Genomic DNA, 26,575 nt, shown 5'->3' on the forward strand with positions numbered 1-26,575 from the left:
TTCATCTTTTTAAAATCACTTTTAAAATTAAATTAAATTCTAAAAAATAATGAGTGGTATCATTGAAGAAAGACTTATAAATATATTTTTTGTCCCTATAAATAATATTTTTTTCATTTTCATCCTCACAAAATTATTATTTTTATTTTATTCATTACAAAATGTATTTATTTTATTTTTTATCCATAAAATACTTTAGATAACATTTTTCACTTTTTTAAAATATTTTTTTATTGTTGAAAGCGTTATCTAAAACGTCTTAAGGATGAAAAATAAAATGTACATTTTGTAAGGACTAAAATAAAAAAAAATAAGTTTGTTGGGACAAAAATGAAAAAAGTATTAAATCACAGGAATAAAAAATGTATTTAAACCTTAAAGAAAAAAACTAAGATGTGATACAAAAAGGAGCAAGCTGTTAGACATTGGGCTTGTGATATTCACAGGATTTGAATCCTACACTCCTATATGTGTATCCTACACTCTCATTTTAGTCTCAAAATACTAAACTACCTTAATGAGTTAGCACCTCTTTTCCCAACCCTAATACCTCCCTCATTCATAAACCATTCAATTTGTGACGACAACTCCCACCCGATGATGACTCTTCTCCCTGTCATGACAACTCATGTTCTTCTTGTGATGGCTCATCCTTATCTCGCGCTACCTCCTTCCCTTGACACCCTCCTTACTACGTCACAACTCCTATTCTTCTGCCTTTTAGAATAGTTGTTCCAGAAGAGTAAAAAAATTAGATTTCAGAATATGTGTTTCATAATAGTAAAATAGCTTTTAAAATAAGTGTTTCATAACAACAGAAAATAACTTTTATCTTCCAAAATAGGTGTTTCATAATTGTAAAAAAATAATTTGAAATAAATGTTTCATAACAGTAAACAATAGCTTCCGAAATAAATGTTGCATAAAAGTAAAAAATAGCTTTTGTCTTTCAGAATAAGTATTCTATAATAATAAAAAATAAGTGTTCCATGACAGAAAAAAAATAGCTTCCGAAATATTTGTTCCATAACAGTAAAAAATAGCTTCCGTAATGCTTATTCCAAAACTGTAAAAAATAATGGTTGAAAATAAAAAATATTTTATGTATTATGGAAAACTTATTCTCAAACTATATTTCAGAATGAATATTTCATAAGATTATTATATAGCTTTTAGAATGTGTCTTCAGAACAATAGTTGAAAATAAAAAAAATTATGGAATTATTCTTCCGGGATACAAAAGATTATGTTTTGAATTGCATTGTTACTTTCAATGGCGACAGGCAAAGGAAGGAGGTGGAGGAGGATGTTTTGTGGTGGTGCGACTGGTGAGGAGGAGGTCGTGTGACTGCTGTGAAGAAGGTGAAGTCATGGGAGAAGAAGTTGCCATGGCGGGAGTGGTTTGTACAAAGAGAAAGGTGTTAGGGTCGGAGAAGGATAGTTTGGTATTTTCAAGCAAAATGAGAGGTGTAAGATACACATATGAGAGTGCTCCATTCAAATCCGTTATTCACCTACTATCAATCCAGGCCCATAAAAAGAAGCAGTTCAGTTTTTCGGATTCGGATTCGGGTTGCGTTCTCATTTTGGATCTGAACTGAACCTCTCTCCGTTGCGTACGACGCATCATAGGCATAGCAATAGCATTGAAGCAACGGCGGCGGCAACCACCGTTCAACGCCGGAGATACCATCTATTTCTACTGTATTCTTCTCACTCTGATTTATTCTCTTCAGGTAATTAAGAACACTTTTCTTTCTCCGCTGTAAGGGGTTGAATTTTTAGAAACGGTTCTGGGAACTCTGTTTGATATATGTTAGCATTTACACTATAGTGTTGGAATTTGCGATTGTTCACTTCACAAACATGTACATGGCTAGGAAATAAAATGTCAAGGTAACTTTAGTCGAGAACAATATCTATACTGTTTTTCAGGTTCTGAATTGGAACTCTATTATTATCATTATTATTATTACCGGTAAAATTTGTTTTAGGTTCCTCAGTTTTCAATTAAAATTGGTCATGATTCTGGTATGGTATTTTTTATAATTTCTGAATTCTGGTAAATTTTCAACTTTAAAACTGGTTGAAATAGTTTCATTGATATTTTGGGTGTTTGATTGTGTTTATAATTGGGTTAGCTTGATCGGATAAGCTTTACTGATAATTTTTTTTTTCAGTTTGATACATAGTTACCTCTGTTTCTTTGCCTGATGAAGTTTGATTTATATATAATTTGTATAATTAGTGAACACTGTAGCTATGGGAATCAGTAAAACAGAAGTGAACTTAAGGAGGTTGCTTGGAGCTGCTCCTCAGCAGCAAAACCAGGCAAAACTTGTGCATGTGAGTCTGAAGATAAATCTTTTCTAATTTTATCGAAATATATGTTTTTATTAATTTAGTCATTTGTTAACTCTGGAAAACACGCACTTAATCATTTGTAGATTTTTGGATTTTGCAGTATGTTGCGTGAACAATTGGAACAATTGGCTGAAGAAAGGACACTGGAAGGCTTACCAAGGTATTGTGCGTTTCTTTATTTACCATCTGATACACATAGGTGTCATGCAATTATAAGTGAAACTACATAAGTGCATTCACTTGTGTGTGTATATATGCCCTACTCTGGTTATGCAGGATTTCAAAGGCTATGTTGAATGATTATTCAGAGAAGATTGAAGCCATTGCTTCCAAATTGGTTAATCATGTGGTGTGTATTTGTTACTCGTTTCTCTCTATTTCTCAGCTCTTCTGCTTGTGGGCTCATAACACATTTTCACTTTGGATCATAACTTTTGTTCAAAATCATTTTAATCTTTTAACACTGTCCTCTTTTTCCCACCTAATTAACCAAACTTTTAGGATTTATTACCACTGGAGATAATCATAATACATTCACTATATTTTTGTTATACAATGACAGTAATGAGATTGTAACCTAAGACATCATGCAAACTGTCTAAACTGTCACCAAGTGGTTTATAATATGTTCACTATAGCATGTGAAAAGTGTATGTAAACTATAAACATTTGATGGCTGTATTTTGTTGACTTGGTTGGAAATTTGGAATGCATGAAGTTGTAAGCTCCTTTTTGGTTTTTTCTTGCTATGTATTTTAGTTTTGGCCAAATCATTTAACCACAATTTTTTTAACCCAGATTGACGCACGAGTACCTGAGAAGGACTTCTAAAGGAATTTTGTTAAAGAAAACCATTCTGAAATTGAGGAAAGAAAGCAGATACTTGAGAAGAAGGCCTGTGTAAGCTAAAGTTAGCCTTTCTTACTACTGTGTATTTTGTAGGCTGTTTTACTGTTGCTCATCTGATTCATTGGACAGACCTGCCTCAAGTACGGAAGATAAAGCGCATGAGCTTGCTGAGACTGACCACACATCACCTATTAAACTGGATGCAACAGCACATGCACACATTGAAAAGCACAGGTACTGTTTACTTGATTTGTTATTTGAAGTTTATGTAATGGTGGGTCAATAGACTCAGTACTGCTTTGGTGAAGAGTCCATAACCTTCAGGCTATAATCCTTATGTTCGTGTACAAATTTGTCTAAAACAACAAAGTATATTTTTCTTCAGTACAAAGAAGCACTGATGCATTAAGGTTAATTGTTCATTGATACATACCTTACCAGTTACCATATTTTACTACTAGCTTTAATATGATTAGGATCATATATATTTGGAAGTTTATTCAGTCTTCATTGACTAGTCCTCAGGATGTTTCTGAATACCAATCATTTCTATTAAATTATGTGTGCAAATGTATTAGATCAATAATTTTTATAGTCATTTACTGTACTCTCTATATACTCTGCATTTATTGTGTATCACTATCACTTGTGTTTTCATTGTTCACTCAGTTGTTAAATTCTTTTAATTTAGAAAGCTTCAAGAAGATTTGACTGATGAGATGGTGGTTTTGGCAAAACAACTCAAAGAGAGTAGTCTCACGATGAGCCAGTCCCTGCAAAATACTGAAAAGGACTCGTCTCGAATCTCATATTTTCATTCAATCCTGCTTGTCTTACTGCTAAATGGTTATATGAATTGATTGTGGGTGGCTATGGCTTGCTTTGCAGATACTTGTTTCTACAGAGAAGGCTATTGAGCATAGCTTGGCAAGCACCGGTCGTGCCAACGTGCGAGCAACGGCAACTACTCGGATAGTTCTAAGACTTCTTGTTTAACATGGCTTGTCATGTTTGTCATGACATATGTATTTGTCATGGTTATTCTTCTAATCCGTGTCACAGTGTAAAAGAAATGACTTTCAATATAACTTATCCCATTAATAAGCTTTTACCATAATTTCTAATGAAGTTTATTAACTGTAATTTCTAATAAAAAGTTTCTATTTTTTCATTTCTTAATGAGTGTTCTTAGAGCACTCAATAAAAAGATCATCCTTCTCTACATATAAATGAAAAACTATCTGCTTGTTTAGGCTTTCTCACTTCTCTACTCACTCAACTTCATTTTTATTTGAATATTCTTCCTTTATGAAGCGGTGGATTTCACCCTAACATATGATATATTCTTTTATACTTTTAACTTCAATTTAACGATTTTACAAATTGTAACTGAATATTAAAAATCAATTTTAAATACATGTTATATTTGGCATATATTTAATTAAATCATTCCTATTATAGCAAAGCTTATATTATTTACTGATAGTTTGTTTGGTATCATTAAAATAATGGTTGGATTGTGTTAGATTAAAAAATAAAATAAAAGTGAAAGCTTTTGAATTAAAATTAAAAAATCTTAACTAATATTAAGGTTATGTTTCACCCAATTTTTTAAAATTCAAATTAAGGTTTAAAAATAAATTAAAAGTTGTATGAAAATTTTATTTTTTTGTTTTAAAATTCATTTTAAGTTAAAACTGTTTGGTAATTTTTTTAAAAAAAAGTTTAAATTTATTTAAAACTAACTGCCTTACTCAACAAAAGAACATATTGATAAAATAACAACGTTACCTATTTTTTTTTATCAAATTATGAAAAATTAACTAGTAATTTAGTTGTACAATCCACAAGGTAAATATTTATTTTATAAATTAAACATTGTAATTAAAAGGTGAAAAATTTCACAGTATTTTCTTCTCAATTTTATTATCCGGTTATACCACATCTAAATAAAAGGTTAAAAAGTATACTAATATATATCTTTAGATTTTCTTTCCATCCAGCATGAGCATGAATCTATAGGTTCATTGCTTATAGATAAGCAAATGGAAGATGATCTTCCTGAAAAGGTTGTTATGGACAAATTTGGTCTGGTTTCACAGTCAGAGATGAAGCTGATAAAACAGGAAACACGTATAATTACTATCTATATTAATTAATCCAATTTATTGTGAGAAGATATATTTGTGGAAGAATTATGTGGACTCAATTCCAAAGTGAATGAAGAAATTAAGACAAATAGCTTTTATGAGAGGTTGGAAATCATGATATATATATACCATTCATAAATTTAGAAACAGATTCAAATAGTGTTATGTTTTTATTTTTTATTTTTATGGAAACTCTATTATTACATTTGCTGTTACTATACAACTGTAACTTGGTTACTTTGTTGTTTTGGTGGACGGTGGACCCTTTTGCTTCTGCTGGAAATATATATATATATATATATATATATATATATATATATATCCTTTTGTGAATAACGCCAAATAATTCTATGGTGTCTCTTTGACCTTTTCAAGCAATACATAGCTTTTGGTGTAATGCGCTGATGAGGAGAAAATCCAGAAAACAATGAATTAATTAATTATATGATTAGAGAAAGCATATATGACGAGGATACTCTGAATCTCAAGATAGATCAATCACATTTGAAATATTTTATGTAAAAATTGCCATGCAAAGTGTAAAAAGGGCTTAGCTAGCGTCGCAATAAGTTGATTAAAGGAAACCATTTATAATTAGTTTATGCCAAATATATCAAATTTGCTTGCACCTCATTACAAGTACATTGCCAATTGCCATCAACACTATATATACAAAAACTATGATCAGATAATAGATTGTCAAAGACGATCGACAAGAAAATTATTGGGTCCGAGAGAGAGGAACTAAGCCATAATTACTAATATAAATTCTATTATGTCACACAAGCATAACACTATAACCTATATATTCCAAGAGTAAACACAAATGTAACTAAGCAAGACGACAGAATGAAGCTTACAGTGACTACTAAGCTAGCTACTATATCCCTCCTCCTCATCTATGCATGTTTTTCTGCCAAATTCTTCTATGCAGCTGGGGCCACATCGATGACGCCATTATCATCATCGTCATCATCACCTTCATTTGAGATGCAAAACTTGTGGCCAAATTCATGTGTTGCAGCCCAGCCATTGCTCAAGGGAACACCATATTCTTCCTTGCAAATAAAGACCACCATTGTTACACACACAGATATATATGACAGAATGAATTATACTATATAAAATAAAAGACTGCCTCGGTTGTGGCCTAGCTTGTGTTGTTGACTCAATGAGCTCATGAGTCTTCACATTTATATACACACACTAGAAATTTGTATTTTTTTTTAAATAAAATAAAATAAATGGTCCAACATAGGGTGGCTAGCTTTTAATATATTCCGAAATCCGAATGGGATAATTCTACACTTTACAACACATTTTTTTAATAACACTTTTCATAATTTATTTATTTATTTCTTAGCTCTTTCCATACCATTATAAATTTTATTTTGAATAATGATTGGTAGATATTTTTATTTATCTCTCTTTTTTTTACATCATATTTTTCTCATTTTCTTTCTTTAAGCTAAAGGTGTCTGCTAATTATTTTTGTATTATTTTATACTTTTTTATCTTTTCTTTCTCTCTCTCTTAAATTCCTGAAAAAAATGTGTGAGAATGGCATTAATTTCTCTTGGAGATTTTCTGAAAGATAAGTTTGCTTTCTTTGTTAACGAGGCACACTTTTGATTTTGTTTTCTCGTTAGAACCCATCGTTCTTTATGAGTGCAAAGGAGGCAATGGCTGAGGTGGTGAAGCTTCAGACCATACAAATTTCCATGGTGGACAAAACTTGAGGCAAGCTCATGGCTTCATGTTGCAAAATACATTCAACATGTGGAGTTAAGTGCTGCACACACGCTTGAGCTTCAGCGTCACATGCACTTGGATGACATGTATATGCCAAAAACAGCTCACAAAAGAAAGAAAAGGTGAATGTAAATGCCAAAGGGTAAGTAAGAACCTTTATAGGTTTTGGCTAAACGTGGTCTATGACAGAGGAAAAGGGACTTTTCAAACACATGTGTGCTTCATCATTCATTTCTCCCTCGTGACTTCTCAAATACATCACATTTGTGGCTTAAAGCCGATTGGGTTAGGTGCATATATTTTTATTTTTTATGAGTAGTAGTGGACATTTCTTCCCTCTAAATACATTGTTAACATTTATTATTTTTTTCTTTATATAACATTACATTATACTACATGCTATTTATGTTTTTCTTTTGTGAAGTGGAGATCCATATTAAATTTGAGTCATTTTTTTATTAAATTGAACTAAATTAAACTCATTAAAGTTGATTTTTTTTCTAACCTTATGAACAATATAAGTAATTCCAATTTGTTTGAATTTGATATAAACTTATATTTAAATGAGTATATATTCAACAGACTTGTAATTGAACAAATTTAAATATTATTAATAATACTAATATATTTCAAGTTATTTAAATGATAAATATTAAATAATATTTTATATTTTAAATTAATTTGGCATAAATTTAATTTAGTGTAAAAATAATATAAAATTGAAATTAATAAGAGTGTTCCATTTTTTAAAAATGAAAAACAGAAAAATTATAATTATTTATATTATGTAAGCAAGTTATATTTTATAATTTATAATATAGGAGTAAATAATAAATATTTTAAACATAAAAATATAGATGTATGATTAAATATATATTGAGGTGTATTAGGATGCAAAGATTTGAAAAATATATTTAATTTGTATTTTTTTATTTGAAATAAACATTAAAATAATTAATAAATTATTAATTAGTTAATAGTTTTAATTTATATAAATATAAATAAGTTATTCAAAAAATAAATTTAATTTACAAGTTAAGTAATCCGGAGGATGATGAGCTTGTGTGGGTGAATTCAAATAACAGAACCTTTAAAATGAAGTTGACATATACAACTATAGAAGTATGCTTGATCAATTAGGATATATATATATATATATATATATATATATATATATATATATATATATATATATATATATATATATATATATATATATATATATTTCAAACTCATTGCTCTTTTTTTTTTTTTTATGGAAATGTTAGGCCCATGAGAATGATTTTTTAGGCCGATCTTATTTCCACTCTTGTTATGAAGGTTTAATTGTAAATTTTACCATTAAACTTTTATTATTTATGAATTTTACCACTAAATTTTTTTCACGAATTTTACCATCAAACTTTCAATATTTCACAAATTGTACCCTCAAAATCTTCAACTTTTATACATTTTACCATTACATTCATAGCAAAATAATATAAGAAATCGTTTTTCTAGATTTTTATATATCGATTGTAGTTATAATTGATATAGAAATACAACTTTCTACATTAGTTGTGATTATAACTAATATAAAAAATCATTTTTATTGGTGATAATTACCGCCAATGTCAAAAGTTAAAATCATTCATCTTTCATCAATTGTGATGAAATATGCAAAAATTAAAAACTTGAGTGATAAAATTTACAAAAATAAAACTTGGGTGGTAAAATTTATAAAATAATAAAAGGTGGATGGTAAAATTTGTAATTAAGCCTATTACTAATACACTCCCATTTGTAATTTGTTTTACCAAAATACCATGTGCCCTAGAAACTAATATAATCCCCTTTTACCGAACGGTGCTTCTGTAAACCGTGTTGACATGGTTCATATGGTTAAAGTACGTGGTTGGGGTGATTTAATGATGGGGTGTCTCATATTATGATGTGTGGGATATGGCTTGTAGTATATATGTTAGTGAATTCTAAAAGGATGATTTATGCTAGATTTTTGCTACAGTGATTCGAGTTGATCGATTTGTAATTGTAGGACTCTTATTGTTGTGATCAATGGTTATGTTTATTATCAATAGGAGGTATTATCTATTCTTATGTAGTTAGTGGTTGTATGTTCTGTGTAAAACGAGGAAAAGGGGAAGAATTTTTTTTTTTTTTGTCTTGCTTTAATAAATCAAGTTTTTATATTCCCTTACTCCAATTTTGCTACCGAGTGGTAATGTGATATGCAGGTTTCAAATGGGGACACATAATTCAGTATGTTGACATGTCCATTTCGCAGAATCCTGTACCTAGAGGGAGGAGGCATAAGGGGAGTGTATTAGTTTTCAGAATTAAGGGTATTTTGGAGAATTTTTTATAGAAAAAAAAGAGTGTATTAGTAAAAGTATGGAGTGGATATAGAAAAAGCCTGAAAGTTGCTATTTCCACTCTTCCTTATTACTAATCCTCTCCCTTTTTTGGGTGGAAAATAGATAGAGGTGTACAGCCAACCAATATTAGTAAAAGTATGGAGTGGATATAGAAAAAGCCTGAAAGTTGCTATTTCCACTCTTCCTTATTACTAATCCTCTCCCTTTTTTGTGTGGAAAATAGATAGAGGTGTACAGCCAACCAATAGTTGTGCAAATATTGAGGTCTAGTCATGAACTAATACTCCATGTTTTAAGGGATTGTATCCTTGCATCTGAATTAAAAGGGATTTAGCGAAATTTTTTTTACACTAATTAATCCAAATTATCCTTAAAAATAACTTTATTTGATCATTTTAAACAAATAATAATAAATTTGTTTATTTCCCCTCCCCTTTTGAATCAAACAAAATACTTTCCTCTGTTAAAATAATAAATCTACTGTTGTAGTACCAAACGCCTTGTAAGTGGCTTCACAAGCCTGCAACAGTCATTAATGAAGTCTTGATGCCCAGTCAAATAATGAGATAAAACTTTTTTTTTTTTTGACAGAAGAGATACAACAAATTTTAAAGACCCCAACATAGATTTGTTCCCTAGTTACATCACATCCTTCAGCCTTTCCCAATTCCATCACAAGTGAGAGAAAGAGATATTGAAAATCAAACCATTTACAAAAGGAAGAGTCTATTCATACTTCTTTCCTTTGAGCTTTCCCTTGGGGATTTTGCTGAGCAAACCAGTATCCAGCTTCTGATAGTGATTTTGCATCTGATCAAAGACCTTGTACACAAAGTTGTCAACTTGATCCTCATACCTTTCATAGAGAACTGGGAGTGTATGTGCAGCAACAAAACCTTAAACATAACATAATAGAAGTTTTAGCAAATCAAGTATGACATAAAAAAGTCAAACTAGAAGGAAAAACATCATCGTTGAACTTCTAACAGTACCATATCATCCATTTGAACTTCAAGAAGAAAAAGATCCAGTATCCCACAAAATAATATACATCAACATACACTAATATTTGATTTCAAATAAGATTTGGTAATTGTGGAGGCATATTATCAGAAAACACTTAACAAGGTGTACATTTGTGTATGTGGATTGTGTTACACCATCCAAACTCCTGACTCCAGCATCTTAACAGGAATTTAAAATCTTTCAAATTGTTTCCTATGCTACACAGTTATGGCATAGACAGACAAATAACAAGCTTTTTAAAGTTAATATGCTGTTTTAATCATCCTTCATATCCATCATAGAAGCACAACATAAGGTTGGCTTTACCATCCCATAAATGCTAATATAATACAATTTCCATAATTTCAATAATTAACATTTTTCAGAGCAGACATTTGCAGGATTAGTTGGAATTTTGAATTATATTTTCAAACTTTGTCTGACTTACTAATTCAAGTAGATACTCTGATCAACACATTCTAATCTATATCAACAGATGAAACGAAAGCAGGTCTCTCACCAATATACATGACAGTCAAAAAATTGCACCAGCTCCCAATCACAGCACCAGCCCATAAGCTTACTACAACCTGGGGATGTTATAACCATTATGACAAATTCCACAAAAAGCATATATTTTTTCTTTGCAACAAAATATATAAATAAATATAATTTATCATATATAGTTAAAAACAAGTTATAAAATAACTGATCGCAAAGTAGGAAGTGCATCATCATGGTTGTGCATTTACAGATACTAAATACAACCACCCACGTTGATTATTTGTCATATAATACTACTCCAAATCATGTAAAACAACCTATATTGACCCAGGAAGCTTACAATTTAAAATCCTTGTTTCCCCAATTCAATTATATCATACCTCCTGCTGGATGTCAGTCTCCCCCACCCCACCCCCCACCAACCTACCCACACCCTTCCTGGGTGCCAACTCCTTATGTTTTTTACTCAGTAACGTTCAAATCTTTAGCAACAACAAAGTAATAAAATCAGGAATAACCACACAAGTAATTGACTGATTATTGCCATAACAAACAACTCAAGACCAAACGACTAGATAATGTTACATAAGGTTTAGTTGACTTGACAAGTTCCCACAAACTCAAGAAACTTATCCCTTACTACTTTTGAGTAGAAATTCAAAGAAGAAAAAAAGCAGTTGATAATTTCGATGAGAAATATCAATAACATGTCGCAAACCGAAGATGTTGTAGCAAACAAAGATAAATGGAATTGATTGAATAAAAAGTACTAAAGCAAATGCTGGCGTCAGAAACTGAAGAATGGTTTAACCTGGAAACTATGTTCTAACTTCTAAGCATGAACCTGGGTTGTAAATAACAATTACAATGAAAGCAAACATAAGAGTAAACGTACAATAAGAAATTGTTTTAGGCTTCCTCCACAAGAAACATCTTGGAGAAACCTCAAACCACGGTTAACCTCAGCACCAACTACAGTTGCAATATTCACGAAGATATCATCTGGGAGGACAAAACGGGGAACTTTAGATGGCTTCCTGTCACCCACAGAAAACAAAGCAGGTTTAAGCTGTAAAGTAGCATAATTTATTTACATAAAGTAAGACATCAAAAGAAGAGAAGATGCTTGGATAACCTGCTAAACAAGCCAGAAACATTTGTCCAAAGAAACTGTCCAAGCATACCAAGAGCCACAACAAAGAATAAAATAGTTATGAAATTATAATTAAGCCATTCAAAAAGCACCCATATAGCTGTTGCTGCCGATAAAACGCTAGCAGAGATCTTCTTGTTCCTCCATAACAAGACATCAGCAGCTACATCATTCAATGGAAACCCAAATAAAAAGTTTAAAAGTCAGGGCCAATATGGTAGATTTTACAGGAAATTATCTAGAACAACCATACATTTTCCACCCCCTAAAATATGGTGCACAGGTTTCTGGCGTCCAAACAGTCTGTTGAATTGGTAGCTCACTGAGCTTGACTTGTCTTCTTCAAAAAATGATCCAGATTTTTGCTTCTCAGTAAGTGTTTCCACAAGGGTGTTTAAAAGGTTTTCAGCTGTGATTTTCTCAGACATTGTTCCTGCACTTCTATAAGAAAAAGAACATCACAAAATGTTGCATGAAAGTAGCTATCATGCCTAAAACCACTGCAGCATCAATCACACCATTAATGACAATCACATATGAAATGAATATAAGGTACAATTTTCTTTTTCCCGTACCATTGACAAAAGAGAAGAACATACCACAGACATCAAGTCATACATTCACAAAGACAAAAACTTATCTCATCTAAAATGGAATAAATCTAATTGGTCTATGGTCATTAGAAGAAACATCTCTGGCAATTAATTAACTTATCCTGTCTGTATTTAAACTTCATCAAGTTTACTACTTCAACCGCATTAAGTCTTTTTAGTGTCTGTTGCTTTAGATTGTTATTGCTGCAAATTGGTCTTAACTTCATAGTGTCTTCAGTGAACTAATAGCTTTCTCGATCATTTTAATTATTATTTTTATGCCTTTTTCCATTACTGTCATAGTCATTACAAGGCCTGAATATGGGGTTGAAATTTAAAGGATTATATGGAGAGCACGGTGAGTCAGTGCACAATACTCTATAAAATATGTTATAATGAGTCTCTGAGTGATTGGGACACAACACAGACTAACACCTCAATTTACTATGTTTGTTAGGGTGGAAAAAAGCGACCAAAGAGAGAATTATTTGGATTTTTTTTCTTTCTAAAATGTAACTTTCTTTTCTCTTATGTTAAAAAATATAAACTGGGAAAGCAGAAAAGAAAAAAGGGGTAGCGCAAGTTTTTTTCAACCCAACTGAGAAGCATAAAAGACGCGCATTTGACATGCGAAGAAATTCAAAAGTTTAAGCACACGTGCAAATCCCTAACTAGTACAGAACTGTTCAGTGAATTCACCAAAACAGAGTAGAGAAACGAAAACAAGAAAAGCAAAACAGCCAGCATCAAAGCAGAAGCAGAAACATGAATTAATTAAAACAGAAAAAGGAATGGTTTTCGTGCACAAACCAGAGAATGGAATGGAGGGTAGAAGCGAAGTAGCTACCGAACAAAGTAGTAGTGAAAAGGCACAACACAGAGAGAGAGAGAGAGATGCTTATACGTTGGTATAATGAATGGCAGAAAGAAAGAAAGAAAGAAAGAGGAGAATGCAAAAGTTACTACTATAAATATTATTAAAAAAGCTACAATAAATAAAGTATTTGAAAAGAGTTTAATTTCTTTTATTTTAATTAATAAAAGTAGGAGCCAAGATAAATTTTATTATAAATATTTATTAAAAAAATTATAAGTTATAATTAATTTATATATAAATTAATTTTGACTTACAACAAAAGCTTGTTTCATTTTTTAAGAATTTTCTAAAAATATTTATAGTAAAATTTATCTAAGTAGACTTATATATAAGTAGCTACGTATTAATTGATTTTATTAACTATGTAATGTATGGTTAATATAATTTTTTTTATATTTTCAATCAGTTAAAATATTATTTGTATAACTTTTAATATAATCATTAAAAAAAATTATTGATGATAAATTGAATAACAATATAAATTTGATTAATAATATTATCGTATAGACTATTTTTTTCTTATTATTTTTATACTAGTTTAAATGGATTTTATGTTAATAAAATAATGATTTTTTTTTATTTCTTAAAGTAATGATTTAAAGATAGAAATGTAGTATCTGAATAAAGAATTAGTGATAATTGAGCAACCACTCTTGCTCAGCAGTGTTCTGAAAATCAAAAGAAAAAACACGTGAAGCTCCACTCCACGTCATTTCCCATTTCGGATTTTTGTAGTCTGAGCCACGGCGTAAAGAACAATGCACTTCACGTATATTACTAGTCTAATAGTCTTGACTTGAGCAATGAGCAATTCAGCACGCATCTCTAATCTTTGAATTTTGATCAATCCACTCATTACGTTTTTTAAATAAAGAATTATCTTCGTGGGTTCTACAATACTAGTACTGTATTATGTTAAATTTAAAATTTTTAACAAAAATCATTTTAATATTTAAAATTTTAACTGCATTTTTAATTCAACTTGGGTTTTATATATAATTAATCTCATACATTAATACTTCTATTTATATATTTTAGCTTCAACGACTATTGTTTTTATTTGCATTATAAATTTGAAATAATAAATATGTAAAAATAGAAAAATTAAATTATTTCCAAATTATTTTACTTATGATAATAAGTTAAAATAAAAAATGCATGAGTGTATTAATAAAAAAACAATTTTTGTTGTTCTTACATAAAAAAAAATATTTCATCAAATTATGCTTCACTGCTTAAAGGTGTCCATGAATTTGTTTTTCGCAAATATGGGCTCTCCTTGTATGTTGAAAAGTCAAGACGAGGATCAATCAATACTTGCATTGTTAAAATATCATTGTTTGTATGATCATATTCAAAATAACCAACATTAGCAATCATATTGCTGTATATGCATATATATGCTTAAGTGTATCCATGTGTTAAGAATACGTTGGACCATATATAAAATTGAAAATAAAATTGAAGTACTTCCGATACTTGTTACATATTCTTTTTTGTTGATTTTTAATCTTAGACCAAATAATTTTTTCTTTTCTCCTTACAACATTGGAATGATCTTAGACAAATTTATAAGTTCACTTGAGACAATTAACATACCTTAGATAATACCTCATATTATATGGGTTCTACTGTCCCAAGAAGTGGGAAATCAAAATGGCCTATTTTCAGTTTTTTTTAAACTGCTGCAAATTAATTAAATGGTTTTCTTATATATGGTTAGCATGAGTTCAGAGTTTAGAGAACCAAGTGTAAGATGGCAAGCTCATGCATCTAACAGATATGGAAGTGAAACATAAATGTAATCAAGCACTGGAACTTGGCGTTCCATTTGGCGAACTTTGTCAAGCTCTTGCATTGCTCGAATGATGTTATTATATGCCTTCAACTCTGCTCAAGTAAGTGCCCAACAACAATTAGTCAACACATAAGAATCATCATCCTGCGCATTAGGACCATAAATAAATCAAAGGATGTTCAAATTAATTATTGCATATGTGCCTATAATTAAATTGATAGTATAGCTTTGACGCCCATCACTTAGGGCTTAAATTAAAGGAATTCATGATCAAGAGTTTTATCCTATTAATTCCTCGATTAGTTAATTGTAACTTTATATTGGAAATAGTGTTTCAGATAAGCTAGTATATATGATTGTAAACATTAACAGAAATGAATTGCACAAACTTGACTACTTGAGTAAAGCAAAAGAATATTATAAGGATCGAGTTGATTACAGAATTGAAGAAGTGCTAATTTACAAAATTAGAACTAAAAAGATAATTGAAGTTACAGAAATATTAGTAACATATTTTCTAAGACATTTTTTTTACACTCTAAATAATAATAAATTTTGATGAATTTTACTTTTGATTTCAGGAATCTCTCTTTATTTTATAATTTAGAGTAAATTTTTATGAGGTTTTGAACTTTATAGAAAATTTAGAGTAAATTATACTCAATACTCCTTCATTTTTGAACTTTATAGAAAACTTCTTAATATTTTTACTTTCGTTACACTTTCTCTTTAAATTATAAACGTCGACCATCTTTTTAGGTGTAATAACGTTACACCAACTAGGGAAGCTCAATAATATAAAAAAAATAAAGGAATATCAAGTGTAATAAAAACAAATTTCAGAAAAATCAGTATAATTTTGTTTCTAATTTTTAATAAATAATATAACGAAGAACAGAAAAATAAAATATATTATTAGTAACTGTACCTATGTTCTTATACCTAATATCTAAAAAAAGTAACAAAATACTGATGCACCAGTGAAGTTACAACCTTTCAAAAGTATGTTAGACTTGCTTGTTCATCGGCACATCAATGTTTTATTACTTCATCCTAGTCAGACTCATATCTAAAGCACACAAAACGTTGGAAGTTAGTCTTTAATTTCTTGAACAAAAATATTAAAAACAAGTACTTGAACGGATACAAGACTATATACAATACAAGTTAATGAATATGACAGTCTCTTGCCAAAATGGGTGTGGCATGAGAATATGCATGTGATACGACGTGGCACCAATGAGAGTCTCTATTACCTTATCCCACATCGAGAATCTAATCCAGTTTTCCCAATCATCCTCTTCCAAATCCAAAATCATCTTTGCCACATAACACATTGAAACTAAACTCCAAGTTCCTACCATAGTGCTAGGAAAGTGAGTGAGAGAAAGAGATCACATAGCAGAATGGCTTCTACTCAATGTTTCTTGCACCACCATGCTCTTACCACCCCTGCCAGATCCCCATCACAACGCATCATGGTTAGCACCAAGCCTAACCAGCTTGTTTGCAAGGCACAGAAGCAAGAGGATATTGATGTCAGCCCAATCTCTCGCCGGTTAGCTCTAACCGTGCTCATTGGTGCTGCTGCTGTTGGCTCCAAAGTCCAACCTGCTGATGCAGCTTATGGGGAAGCTGGTATTTTACTCTCTCTCTTTATGATCATGTAATATAAAACTCAAATGATGGTAACAGCTCATTAGTCTTTGGATTTGAAGATGAAATACTCATTTGCATGATTATGATTTTTTTATACTGTCCACTGGTTGCAAAGATCATGCGATGCTTCAGGAAAAATATGTTATTTTTGGTGCCGTGAAACTCATGGACCACCCATATATGGCTGCAAATTGCTTTTCTTTGAACTGAATTTCAACATGCATAGTAACTAACGTGTATAATCTACTTTTGATTTTGTGGTTTTTGTGAATTTTCCACTCTTTACTACTTGGTAGAGTTTAAGATGAAATAAATTGAGTGATCATAAACCACCAATTATATGGATCAACTAAACTAGCAAGGGATTTTTCCAGATTAACTAGTGATCTAAAGTTCAAGGTCTGGGTGTGCAGTTGAGTTGAATATGCTAATTAAAAGAAAGCTTTACTGCTGATAATAGTCTTACCTCGCTTGAGCAGGATTGCCTTCTGCCGTAGATACCTGTTGTTTATACTAAAAAAATTGAGTGATCATAAGGGCACAATGCAAGCATAGGAATTTACATAGGTCTTGATGGTGGATGTTGATGACCAAATCAACTCAGATGCTTAGGCAATAGAAGTACACCCTTGCTCAAACCTTGTGCAGAAGTTATGATTGAAAGAACGGAATTGGCAAAGATTAGACTCTTAATTAAACTAACCATTTGGTGATAAAGTCTTGAATACCATGTCAAGGATCACCTTATCTCAAAAAGTTGTAGTATTCAGCTGAGGGCCCATAAATGAATTTGATCCCTCTAATAATGGAGATGACATGATTTATTTGAGCAACTTGGTTGTTTTGCTTGCAGCCAATGTGTTTGGAAAGCCAAAGACAGACACAGATTTCCTGCCATACAATGGAGATGGATTCAAACTATCGATTCCCTCAAAGTGGAACCCAAGCAAAGAGGTTGAGTACACAGGTCAGGTTGTTAGATATGAGGATAACTTTGATTCAACCACCAACGTGGTTGTCACCATCACTCCGACTGATAAGAAGTCTATCACTGACTATGGTTCACCCGAAGAGTTCCTCTCTAAGGTAAACCTGTTTTAAACTAGTAGTTCTGTTTTTTTTCTTATTAATATGGAACACTTGTAGCCCCATTAATGTACAGTTTTTATGTTTCAAGTTCCAACAAAATCAATGAAATAGTGACCAAATTTAGTTACTAAAAATTGTTGTTCTCTTGCTAATTCTGGCATCATAAGTTTTAGTGACAATTTTCTTATAAATTGCATAAAGATTATTCCTTTACTAATTTTAACATTTTTTAGTAAACATTCAAAAAGAAAAATGGTAATATATGAAAATTTTGAAGACAGTGACACCAGTTTCTACTTGCTGGCTGAAATTCAAGATTTGGTTTTTCCTCATTGCAGGTGGATTATTTACTAGGAAAACAGGCCTTCTTCGGCGAAACACAAGCCGAGGTAAGTGATTGACGATCAAAACACGAATGAATGCGCCAAATATCATCATTGCATGTCCTAACTAAAGTCTGAACTTGAATTTCTCAGGGTGGTTTTGATCCAAATGCGGTGGCCACGGCTAACATCTTAGAGACGGCAACACCTGTGATTGATGGGAAGCCGTACTATTTTCTGTCTGTGTTGACAAGGACTGCTGATGGAGATGAAGGTGGCAAGCACCACATAATTAGAGCAACTGTAAAAGATGGAAAACTGTTCATTTGCAAGGCTCAAGCTGGAGACAAGAGGTGGTTCAAGGGAGCAAGAAGATTTGTGGAGAGTGCAGCAAGTTCTTTCAGTGTTGCTTAAAAATCTTCAATAATAGCTGGTTATATATATCTGCTATGTGTAAATCTACCTTAAGTGCTATCTATGTTTGAAGTTGTCTAACCTCCCTTTTGTCCACGAGTTTCATAATTTTAAGGGACTTGGTTGGATTAAGTATCTGAATACTTGGTGCGCATGTTTGGATGGGTATTAAATACACTAATCGCGAATCAAGTTGAGGCAAAAAACAAAGTTGCTTTGCGTCACTGCATGGTTTTTGGACGTGGAAATATTAGAAAACATGGATAACAAACCCAGATCCAAACACACTATTAATGTTCCTGGCGTTGTAAACACAGCCATCCATCCCCTTTTCTTTCTGTGCTTAAGCTAGCATTTTAACTTGTCTCCTTTGGTAAGCTGCTACACAAGCCGCGCCATTTATAGGCATTATGCTTGACAGAAGGTTCAAGGAGCATGCATGTTCGTAAAATGGCTTAAATTTTGAAGAGAAACAATTATCTCAAATAGTGTAAAAAGTTGATTTTGAAACTTAGTTAATAGAAAGAGACCAAAGAAGAAAAAGAATAAGCATGAAGAACAATGGAGTCTTCTAACGTGGAGGGATTTCCGGATTTAGGTAAGCCATGGACTGCATAGGACAAAATAGAAATTGATTATTTATAAGGACAAAACTTTCTTAAGGGTGGTTGTAGCTGTTTTTCATTCAGAATTGGAGTTTTACATTAGTAATCTGCATTAAAGATCAATGCAGATTACTACGGTGAAACTGAAATTATGATTAGACAACCTAATGAACTGCATCTAAGTTTTTGTCTGTTATTATTCTGTGGTCAAATTGTGTTTTGCCCATTCCAATACCATGATTTGATCATTAGTCTTTCTACGGCATGGTCTAATGGTTTGATTATTGGGAGCCACTGAGCCAGTTTCGAGACAAGGCAAAATAGCTAAAAGTAGCCTCCAAACTAAAAATAGTTGTACAAAATAGCTAAAAGTAGCCTCCAAACTAAAATAGTTGTGCTCTCTTGCCATATCAGTGACCTCCATAAAACTTTTTTTTTTCTGGGTCTGAGATTAAGGATATTTTTTAATTCATTGATCAAAGATTAATCTGCCTGCAGCTCTCGTGACTGATACAAGAAAAGAAAATTTTGGATACTGTGATAATTAAACATAAATTCTACCGTTAAATTCATTGTTTTCACCATGTGTGCTTCCATGCATAAAACTTTAAAAAATTGTTTACAGAAAAATGTTAAATATATCTAAATATGATTGTTAATATTCATTCTAATTAATGATGACACTGAGGTGTAAGGAATTCAAATAAAGGAACAACAGAATTGAGAACATTATCCAAAATTTTAAATATTAATACAAGTGAGAAATTTTAAGAGATGCATAGACTTGACAAAATGGGTCCAACATGAACCGTCTATACATAAGACTGGGTCTGGTTCTTCAATTTAGTCCGAAGAGAATTGAGCCAATTTGATCTAGTTTGATGAATTAGATCAGATCTATGAAGTGTATGCTTGGAAATTACTGACTTATTTATAAAAGTTATGTAAATCAATTTCATTGGTTATAATGAATGCCACCTTACTGTTTGTATTGCATCCAACCTAACCTATCTGCGCAGTTGTTATTTTTCTTGTAAATTATCAGCCGACGAGTTTATATGAACTACATTGACGTAAAATGAGTAAAAAAAAAGTGTAAAAAACGAATGAGGTTATGCTGATTAATATTGTTATTATAGAGTTATAAACTATGTTATAGATTAAATATATATATATATATATATATATATATATATTTAAAAAAAGTTAATGTAATGTAAATTAGTAAACCTTTAGAATATCCATTTTATTATAACTAGTTATTTAAGTCAGTGGAAATGTCTGACATGACCATGACTCAATAATTTAAAATGTCCACGATTCTGATCCTCTTTACTGAATATAGATACATATATACATGATACACGTACGACTAAACGTGCCTTAATTATCCCAGTTACGTTTTCCCATTGTTTAGACACAGCAGGAAGATTATAATACTGAAATGAAATGAAGTTAGTTCCGTATGGAAAGAGAACTGGGAAGGGAAACGCGTGATGATTTAAGAAACAAGCAAGGTATATACCAATTACCAAACCATACAAGAGTTTATCTAGCTAAGGGTAGTGATTGTCATTTCACCAAACACAAGGGAAAGCTATAAAAGAGAAGACTAGAAAAAGAAAAAGAAAAAAAAAAAAAACAGAAATCAAGTAGAATTGGGTGTAAAATGTTATAAGTGCCAATTATTTGTCAATTTTATTAATTATTAATTTTTATCACATAAGTTTGGCTAATTATATTTCACTAATCAACATTTATTTTTTCATTAACTTGAATTCAAGACCCTCAAATTCATTCCGGACAACATATATATTAATATACTGGTTATGTAATCTCAGTACAAAATAACTGTATTTTATCATTAAAAATCAATAAATTTATCATTGTATAACTTATTTTCCCTATAGTAAAATAATCAATAATTTCTAAATCAATACAAATATTCATAGTTATAAAAAAAAATATAGTAATATTATATTTTACGTATATATGTTATCATTCTTTGCAGCACAAGTAGAAAAGGAGAAGGTTTGGGACTTAGAGCGTGTGTGGTTTTGGTTGGTAACTGAAGAGTGTGTGGAAGCAGAAGAAGAAGGAAGAAGGAATCGGCGGTGTTCGACTGACGATCGCATCTCAAAATTGGGTTCGGATCATTCCTTTGCTTGTTCGGTAAGTCGGTGGATGGATCATCACCGTCTTTATCTTCTTCTCAACTTATTGGATCTGCCACTTCTGATGCCGATTGTTCTATCTTATGTTATTTCTGTTACACTTCCAATTTTCTCTGTTTGTTTCCTCGGAAAATGCATATGTAGTTTGTTTGTTTATTTATTTATTTTGCAATTTTATCTGCTAGGCGTCACGCAATCACTCTTGTTTCGGTAGATGATTATAAATTTGGTAGAAACATTGTGCTTTCAAGTAGCTATTCTTGGATTCTTGCATTATTGTTATTATTTTTATTGTTGTTGTTTCAATTTGAGAAATCTGTTTTCTGTTTTAGCTTCTGTTTTTTCAGGACTCAGTTTTATTGTACTTACTGTTGTGGTTTCTGTTTTCTATGCATACATTTTTTTTAATCTGTTGTTTCAATTTGTTTGCTTGTGTTAATTAAGCTTGTATTACTTTCTATGCAGACAGTTTTAATTTCTACACACATTTTCTAAGCTTATGTTAATTTGTTGTTTCAATTTGAGGAATTTGTTTGCTGTTTTTAGCTTTTCTGTTTTTCAGGTCTCGGTTTTATTGTATTTACTGTTGTTGTTTGTGTTTTTCTATGCAGACAATTTTTTTTCGCTTGCGGTTTTTCGGAGGCATTTTCTTAGTTGAATTGTATGGTTGTTTGTGTTGTTTTCTCGCTGCTGAAATTATATATGGGCTGAGGGCACACTTTTCATGGGAGGTGTGGAAGATGAAGAACCATCCATGAAGCGAATGAAATTATCCTCTAAAGGATTAGTTGGCTTGTCTAACGGTTCTTCTAAAGAACCTGTTAGAGGCTTGTCCAGTGACTTGATGGCTCAGCCCCTACTATCCAAAGAGGACGAACATGTTGTTGGTTCCAAAGGGGTTATAAAGAAAGAGGAATTTGTAAGGATAATTGCAAAGGCATTATACTCTCTTGGTTATGGAAAGAGTGGAGCACATCTAGAGGAGGAGTCTGGAATACCTTTACAATCACCTGGGGTAAATCTGTTTAGGCAACAAATACTTGATGGAAATTGGGATGACAGTGTAGCCACATTGTATAAAATTGGTCTGGCAGATGAAAGTATGGTCAGGTCAGCCTCATTCTTAATATTGGAGCAGAAATTCTTTGAACTTCTAAATGGTGAAAAGGTCATGGAAGCATTGAAGACCTTGAGGACAGAGATTGCTCCACTTTGCATTAATAATAGTAGAATTCGGGAACTTTCTTCCTGCTTAGTTTCACCATCTCCTAGGCTAGATATTCTAAGGGTGAGGTCTCGATCAAAGCTTCTGGAGGAATTGCAGAAACTTCTTCCCCCTACAGTAATGATACCTGAAAAGAGGTTGGAGCATCTAGTTGAACAAGCCCTTATCTTGCAACATGAGGCATGCCCATTTCATAATTCATTGGATAAGGAGATGTCATTATATTCAGATCATCATTGTGGAAAAGATCAGATACCTTCCAGTACATTACAGGTTAGAAATGATGTGTCTAATAGAACTCTGTTTGTTAGCTTTTCTTTTGTGTTTTACTTTTTCTTGATTATAAAGTTATGTTTACTAGATTTGCGAATGCTAAATTGTGGCATCTTGGAAATGGATGTGAATCTCATGTGATTATTGTTAAAATGCAATTCCTTTCTTGTAAATGAGATTTATGTATCATTAGTTGGATTCAAGAGTAAATTTTGTACATAGGTTTAATATTTATAATCTGATTTCTTTCCAAAAAACAACCCCCAAAGCCAGGGAGGAAAATGAGAAAAGGTATAGAATTTGTCTTCAGTTTCGTTGGTACATTCTTTTGCTATTTCTTTACAATGACCACCCAGCCTTTACTTTCTATAGCATGAGTGGCATCTATATTCTGATGTTATTTTCTTATTAATATTGCAACAGATATTAGAAGCACATGATGATGAAGTCTGGTTTGTACAATTCTCGCATAATGGGAAATATTTAGCTTCAGCATCAAATGATCGAACTGCAATAATTTGGGTGGTAATATTTGATACTGATCTGAGAATTTACATTTTGTCTTCTGTTCTCTTTCATATATATATATATATATATATATATATATATATATATATATATATATATATATATTTTATTTTATTTTTTTTAAAATTTGCTGATAAATGTGTTTTCATAGCTTGTGCTTTGATTTTGTCATCATACCACCAATCCAGATCCTAGTTGTAATATTTTACTTCAGATATCAGACCCCTCCCCCCAACCCAATTGATCAAGACACAAGAATTGCACTCTTAACACACACAAATAAAATATAGCTTAATGCTATGAAATTAGGCCTCACTTTTTAATTTTTGTTTAAATAGGTTGGCATAAATGGTAGACTGACTGTTAAGCATAGATTATCTGGTCACCAGAAGCCTGTTTCTTCCGTTTCATGGAGTCCTAATGACCAAGAGATCCTCACATGTGGAGTGGATGAGGCTATTAGGCGTTGGGATGTCTCTACTGGCAAATGCCTCCAAATTTATGAAAAAGCTGGGGCCGGTCTAGTCTCCTGTTCATGGTTTCCATGTGGGAAATATATACTCTGTGGCTTAAGTGACAAGAGCATTTGCATGTGGGAATTAGATGGGAAAGAAGTGGAGTCTTGGAAAGGACAAAAAACCCTTAAGATATCTGATTTGGAAATAACAGATGACGGGGAAGAGATTCTAAGTATTTGTAAAGCCAATGTGGTACTGTTGTTCAATAGAGAAACAAAGGATGAGAGATTTATTGAAGAGTATGAAACAATAACCTCCTTTTCTTTATCAAAGGATAACAAATTCTTGTTGGTTAATCTTTTGAACCAAGAAATTCATCTATGGAACATTGAAGGTGATCCTAAGCTTGTTGGCAAGTACAAAGGTCATAAACGCGCCCGTTTTATTATCAGGTCTTGCTTTGGTGGCCTTAAGCAAGCTTTTATTGCTAGTGGAAGTGAGGATTCACAGGTATGAATCTTCAATCATCATTGATCAAAATGGGAAAATATTCGCCTGTGTAATTTTTTATAATTTGCAAATTGAAAGCCTTGATGTTTATATGTCTCTGTTAAATGTTTTTTATTTGCTAATTTTTTATTGCTGTCTCAATAATTTGTTAAAATAAGTTCAACATGCACTTGATGCATGCTATCGAGGATCACTAAAATATTGGCATAAAAGACCCATGAAATGGTTCTTTGTGGTCTGATTTACTGGACTTGAATGAATTGAACTACAAATTGTTATAATGTTCAAGAGTTACGGGCTTCTGCAATATTATTCTAGTTTATCTTGATAAAACTAGGAACATCTTGATTGATAATGCTGGAAGTCTGCTTGATATGGGACGTAGTTAAATCAGTTGGGGTTCCCTTTTGTATTCTTCTTGGCCATCAGTTTGTCAATATAACACCAAAGAAAATCCACACTAGTTTCTAGTTGTGGTGTTTAGTAGATTTTCCATGAGGAATATAGATACAAGATGTATCTTACATTGATAGAAATTTAGCAGCCGCTAAGCCTCTTTCTTTTGAATGTGAAACAATAATACTATACAGCATGTATGACCCCTGCAATGTTATTGGCACTAGTTACCAAACCTCTTATGATAGTAAATTCTATTGGATAAATTTGGACGACTATTAAACTTGCATTGGGTATCTTTGTAGGTTTACATATGGCACAGAAGCTCAGGGGAGCTAATAGAAGCATTGACTGGTCATTCAGGATCTGTTAATTGTGTGAGCTGGAATCCAGCAAACCCCCACATGTTAGCCTCGGCCAGTGATGACCGGACAATTAGGGTATGGGGCCTAAATTGTATGCACAACAAGTACCAAAATGTTCACAGCAATGGCATCCATTACTGCAATGGAGGAACTTAGCATGACAAACTCATTCCAATTGATTTCTCTTTCTTCTTATCATTGCAATTTTGTAAATACCATTACTATTACCACAAGTGAACCATTCATGTCAAACATGCATGTGACTTTTCATATATCTCATAATAAATCCGTTTTCCATTAATGTCAAACTGCGATGAGAATTTTGTCTTGTTTTAACAAGTATCACTGGCATACGAGGGTTTGCTATAATACCTTAGTGAGGATTTCTAGACAATGGGTGGTGGATAAATATGACAATTAAATCTAAATTCATAAATTCAACTAAATTCTGACAGAAAAAACTCCATATGACTGAGTTTGGGTTCTCTGTTTTCCGAGATTTGTAAAAGTGAACTCTTCTGGTTCAGATTCAAGTTTGCATTTGGGGTTGTAAGTACCTAGCCTCAAATTGGCCATTGTTTATATTAGAGAGAGGATTTTATTCTCACACTCTCATTTCCGAGTTTGATTAAAAGAAATATTGAAAGCAACAAGTAGATATATACTCTTATGTTTTCACTATTTTACATTTAGAAAAAGTTAGAATGTTAGATACTAAAAATAAGCATCCATACAAACACTCGGGAGGGTTTAAACCATTTGATCCTTCAAACAAAAAGTTTCAAATTCTTTTGTGCATTTTAACGAACTGGAATGGTTATAACTTTTCATGAACATGTTATAACAATTAAAGTAAAACTAGCAAACATCTACGATATTATAAGGATTTTTTTTAAAACTTTAAGTGAAAATATAAAAGTAATACCACTGTAAATTAAAGGAAAAAAAAAAGAACAAATTTCTTTAAAAAAATGAAAGAAAAAATCACTTGACATTAGGGGTGAGCATAAAATTGTGGACCGACCGCCTGAAGCTAAAAAATGAAAAACGGATAGTTTCGGTTGGATACTCGGATATGAACGGGTTAAAAATTTGATTTATTTTAATTACAACGGTTGATCTCCATTTTGAAAAAT

The 26,575-nt window shown here is 31.7% G+C and overlaps 3 protein-coding genes and 1 pseudogene across 4 annotated transcripts; 3 read left to right on the forward strand and 1 right to left on the reverse strand.

Annotated features, from left to right (window-relative positions):
- The first annotated feature begins 1,185 nt into the window (after positions 1 to 1,185).
- Positions 1,186 to 4,330, forward strand: LOC100781653 (uncharacterized; annotated as a pseudogene).
- Positions 4,331 to 9,951: 5,621 nt separating this feature from the next.
- Positions 9,952 to 13,695, reverse strand: LOC100500122 (reticulon-like protein B8). Of its 2 annotated transcripts, none has more exons than XM_003519477.4 (6): positions 13,556 to 13,695; positions 12,406 to 12,585; positions 12,135 to 12,315; positions 11,895 to 12,036; positions 11,016 to 11,085; positions 9,952 to 10,386 (listed from the first exon to the last, which is right to left on the reverse strand). In XM_003519477.4, the coding sequence occupies exons 2-6, from the start codon at positions 12,578 to 12,580 to the stop codon at positions 10,217 to 10,219; spliced, it is 738 nt and encodes a 245-aa protein (XP_003519525.1). In that variant the 5' UTR covers positions 12,581 to 12,585; positions 13,556 to 13,695; the 3' UTR covers positions 9,952 to 10,216. The 2 variants fall into 2 exon arrangements, with proteins under 2 accessions (XP_003519525.1, XP_006575635.1); XM_006575572.3 differs by having other exon boundaries at positions 12,406 to 12,593.
- A 2,927-nt stretch (positions 13,696 to 16,622) lies between these two features.
- LOC100813388 (oxygen-evolving enhancer protein 2, chloroplastic) lies at positions 16,623 to 18,986 on the forward strand. Its single transcript, XM_003519479.5, has 4 exons — positions 16,623 to 17,058; positions 17,933 to 18,165; positions 18,507 to 18,557; positions 18,645 to 18,986. The coding sequence occupies exons 1-4, from the start codon at positions 16,827 to 16,829 to the stop codon at positions 18,903 to 18,905; spliced, it is 777 nt and encodes a 258-aa protein (XP_003519527.1). The 5' UTR covers positions 16,623 to 16,826; the 3' UTR covers positions 18,906 to 18,986.
- Positions 18,987 to 21,504: 2,518 nt separating this feature from the next.
- On the forward strand, positions 21,505 to 25,691 carry LOC100813925 (WD repeat-containing protein 26 homolog). The gene is made up of 5 exons (XM_003519480.5): positions 21,505 to 21,682; positions 22,296 to 23,182; positions 23,606 to 23,707; positions 24,049 to 24,678; positions 25,380 to 25,691. The coding sequence occupies exons 2-5, from the start codon at positions 22,409 to 22,411 to the stop codon at positions 25,593 to 25,595; spliced, it is 1,722 nt and encodes a 573-aa protein (XP_003519528.1). The 5' UTR covers positions 21,505 to 21,682; positions 22,296 to 22,408; the 3' UTR covers positions 25,596 to 25,691.
- Positions 25,692 to 26,575: the final 884 nt, after the last annotated feature.

Source organism: Glycine max, chromosome 2 (genome assembly GCF_000004515.6).
Source record: "Glycine max cultivar Williams 82 chromosome 2, Glycine_max_v4.0, whole genome shotgun sequence".
Classification (NCBI taxonomy): domain Eukaryota; kingdom Viridiplantae; phylum Streptophyta; class Magnoliopsida; order Fabales; family Fabaceae; genus Glycine; species Glycine max.

What these genes read in the sequence shown, in the direction of transcription:
- LOC100500122 (XM_003519477.4), bottom strand. Translation starts at nt 12,580, where the DNA reads ATGTCTGAGAAAATCACAGCTGAAAACCTTTTAAACACCCTTGTGGAA. An exon ending in GTTTCTGGCTTGTTTAGCAG is followed by an intron (nt 12,037 to 12,134) that starts GTTATCCAAGCA and finishes TGTGGGTGACAG; the next exon opens with GAAGCCATCTAAAGTTCCCC. An exon ending in GCCTAAAACAATTTCTTATT is followed by an intron (nt 11,086 to 11,894) that starts GTACGTTTACTC and finishes TAACATCCCCAG; the next exon opens with GTTGTAGTAAGCTTATGGGC.
- LOC100813388 (XM_003519479.5), top strand. Translation starts at nt 16,827, where the DNA reads ATGGCTTCTACTCAATGTTTCTTGCACCACCATGCTCTTACCACCCCT. An exon ending in CCGAAGAGTTCCTCTCTAAG is followed by an intron (nt 18,166 to 18,506) that starts GTAAACCTGTTT and finishes TCCTCATTGCAG; the next exon opens with GTGGATTATTTACTAGGAAA. An exon ending in TCGGCGAAACACAAGCCGAG is followed by an intron (nt 18,558 to 18,644) that starts GTAAGTGATTGA and finishes TGAATTTCTCAG; the next exon opens with GGTGGTTTTGATCCAAATGC.
- LOC100813925 (XM_003519480.5), top strand. Translation starts at nt 22,409, where the DNA reads ATGGGAGGTGTGGAAGATGAAGAACCATCCATGAAGCGAATGAAATTA. An exon ending in GAACTGCAATAATTTGGGTG is followed by an intron (nt 23,708 to 24,048) that starts GTAATATTTGAT and finishes TTGTTTAAATAG; the next exon opens with GTTGGCATAAATGGTAGACT. An exon ending in GTGGAAGTGAGGATTCACAG is followed by an intron (nt 24,679 to 25,379) that starts GTATGAATCTTC and finishes GTATCTTTGTAG; the next exon opens with GTTTACATATGGCACAGAAG.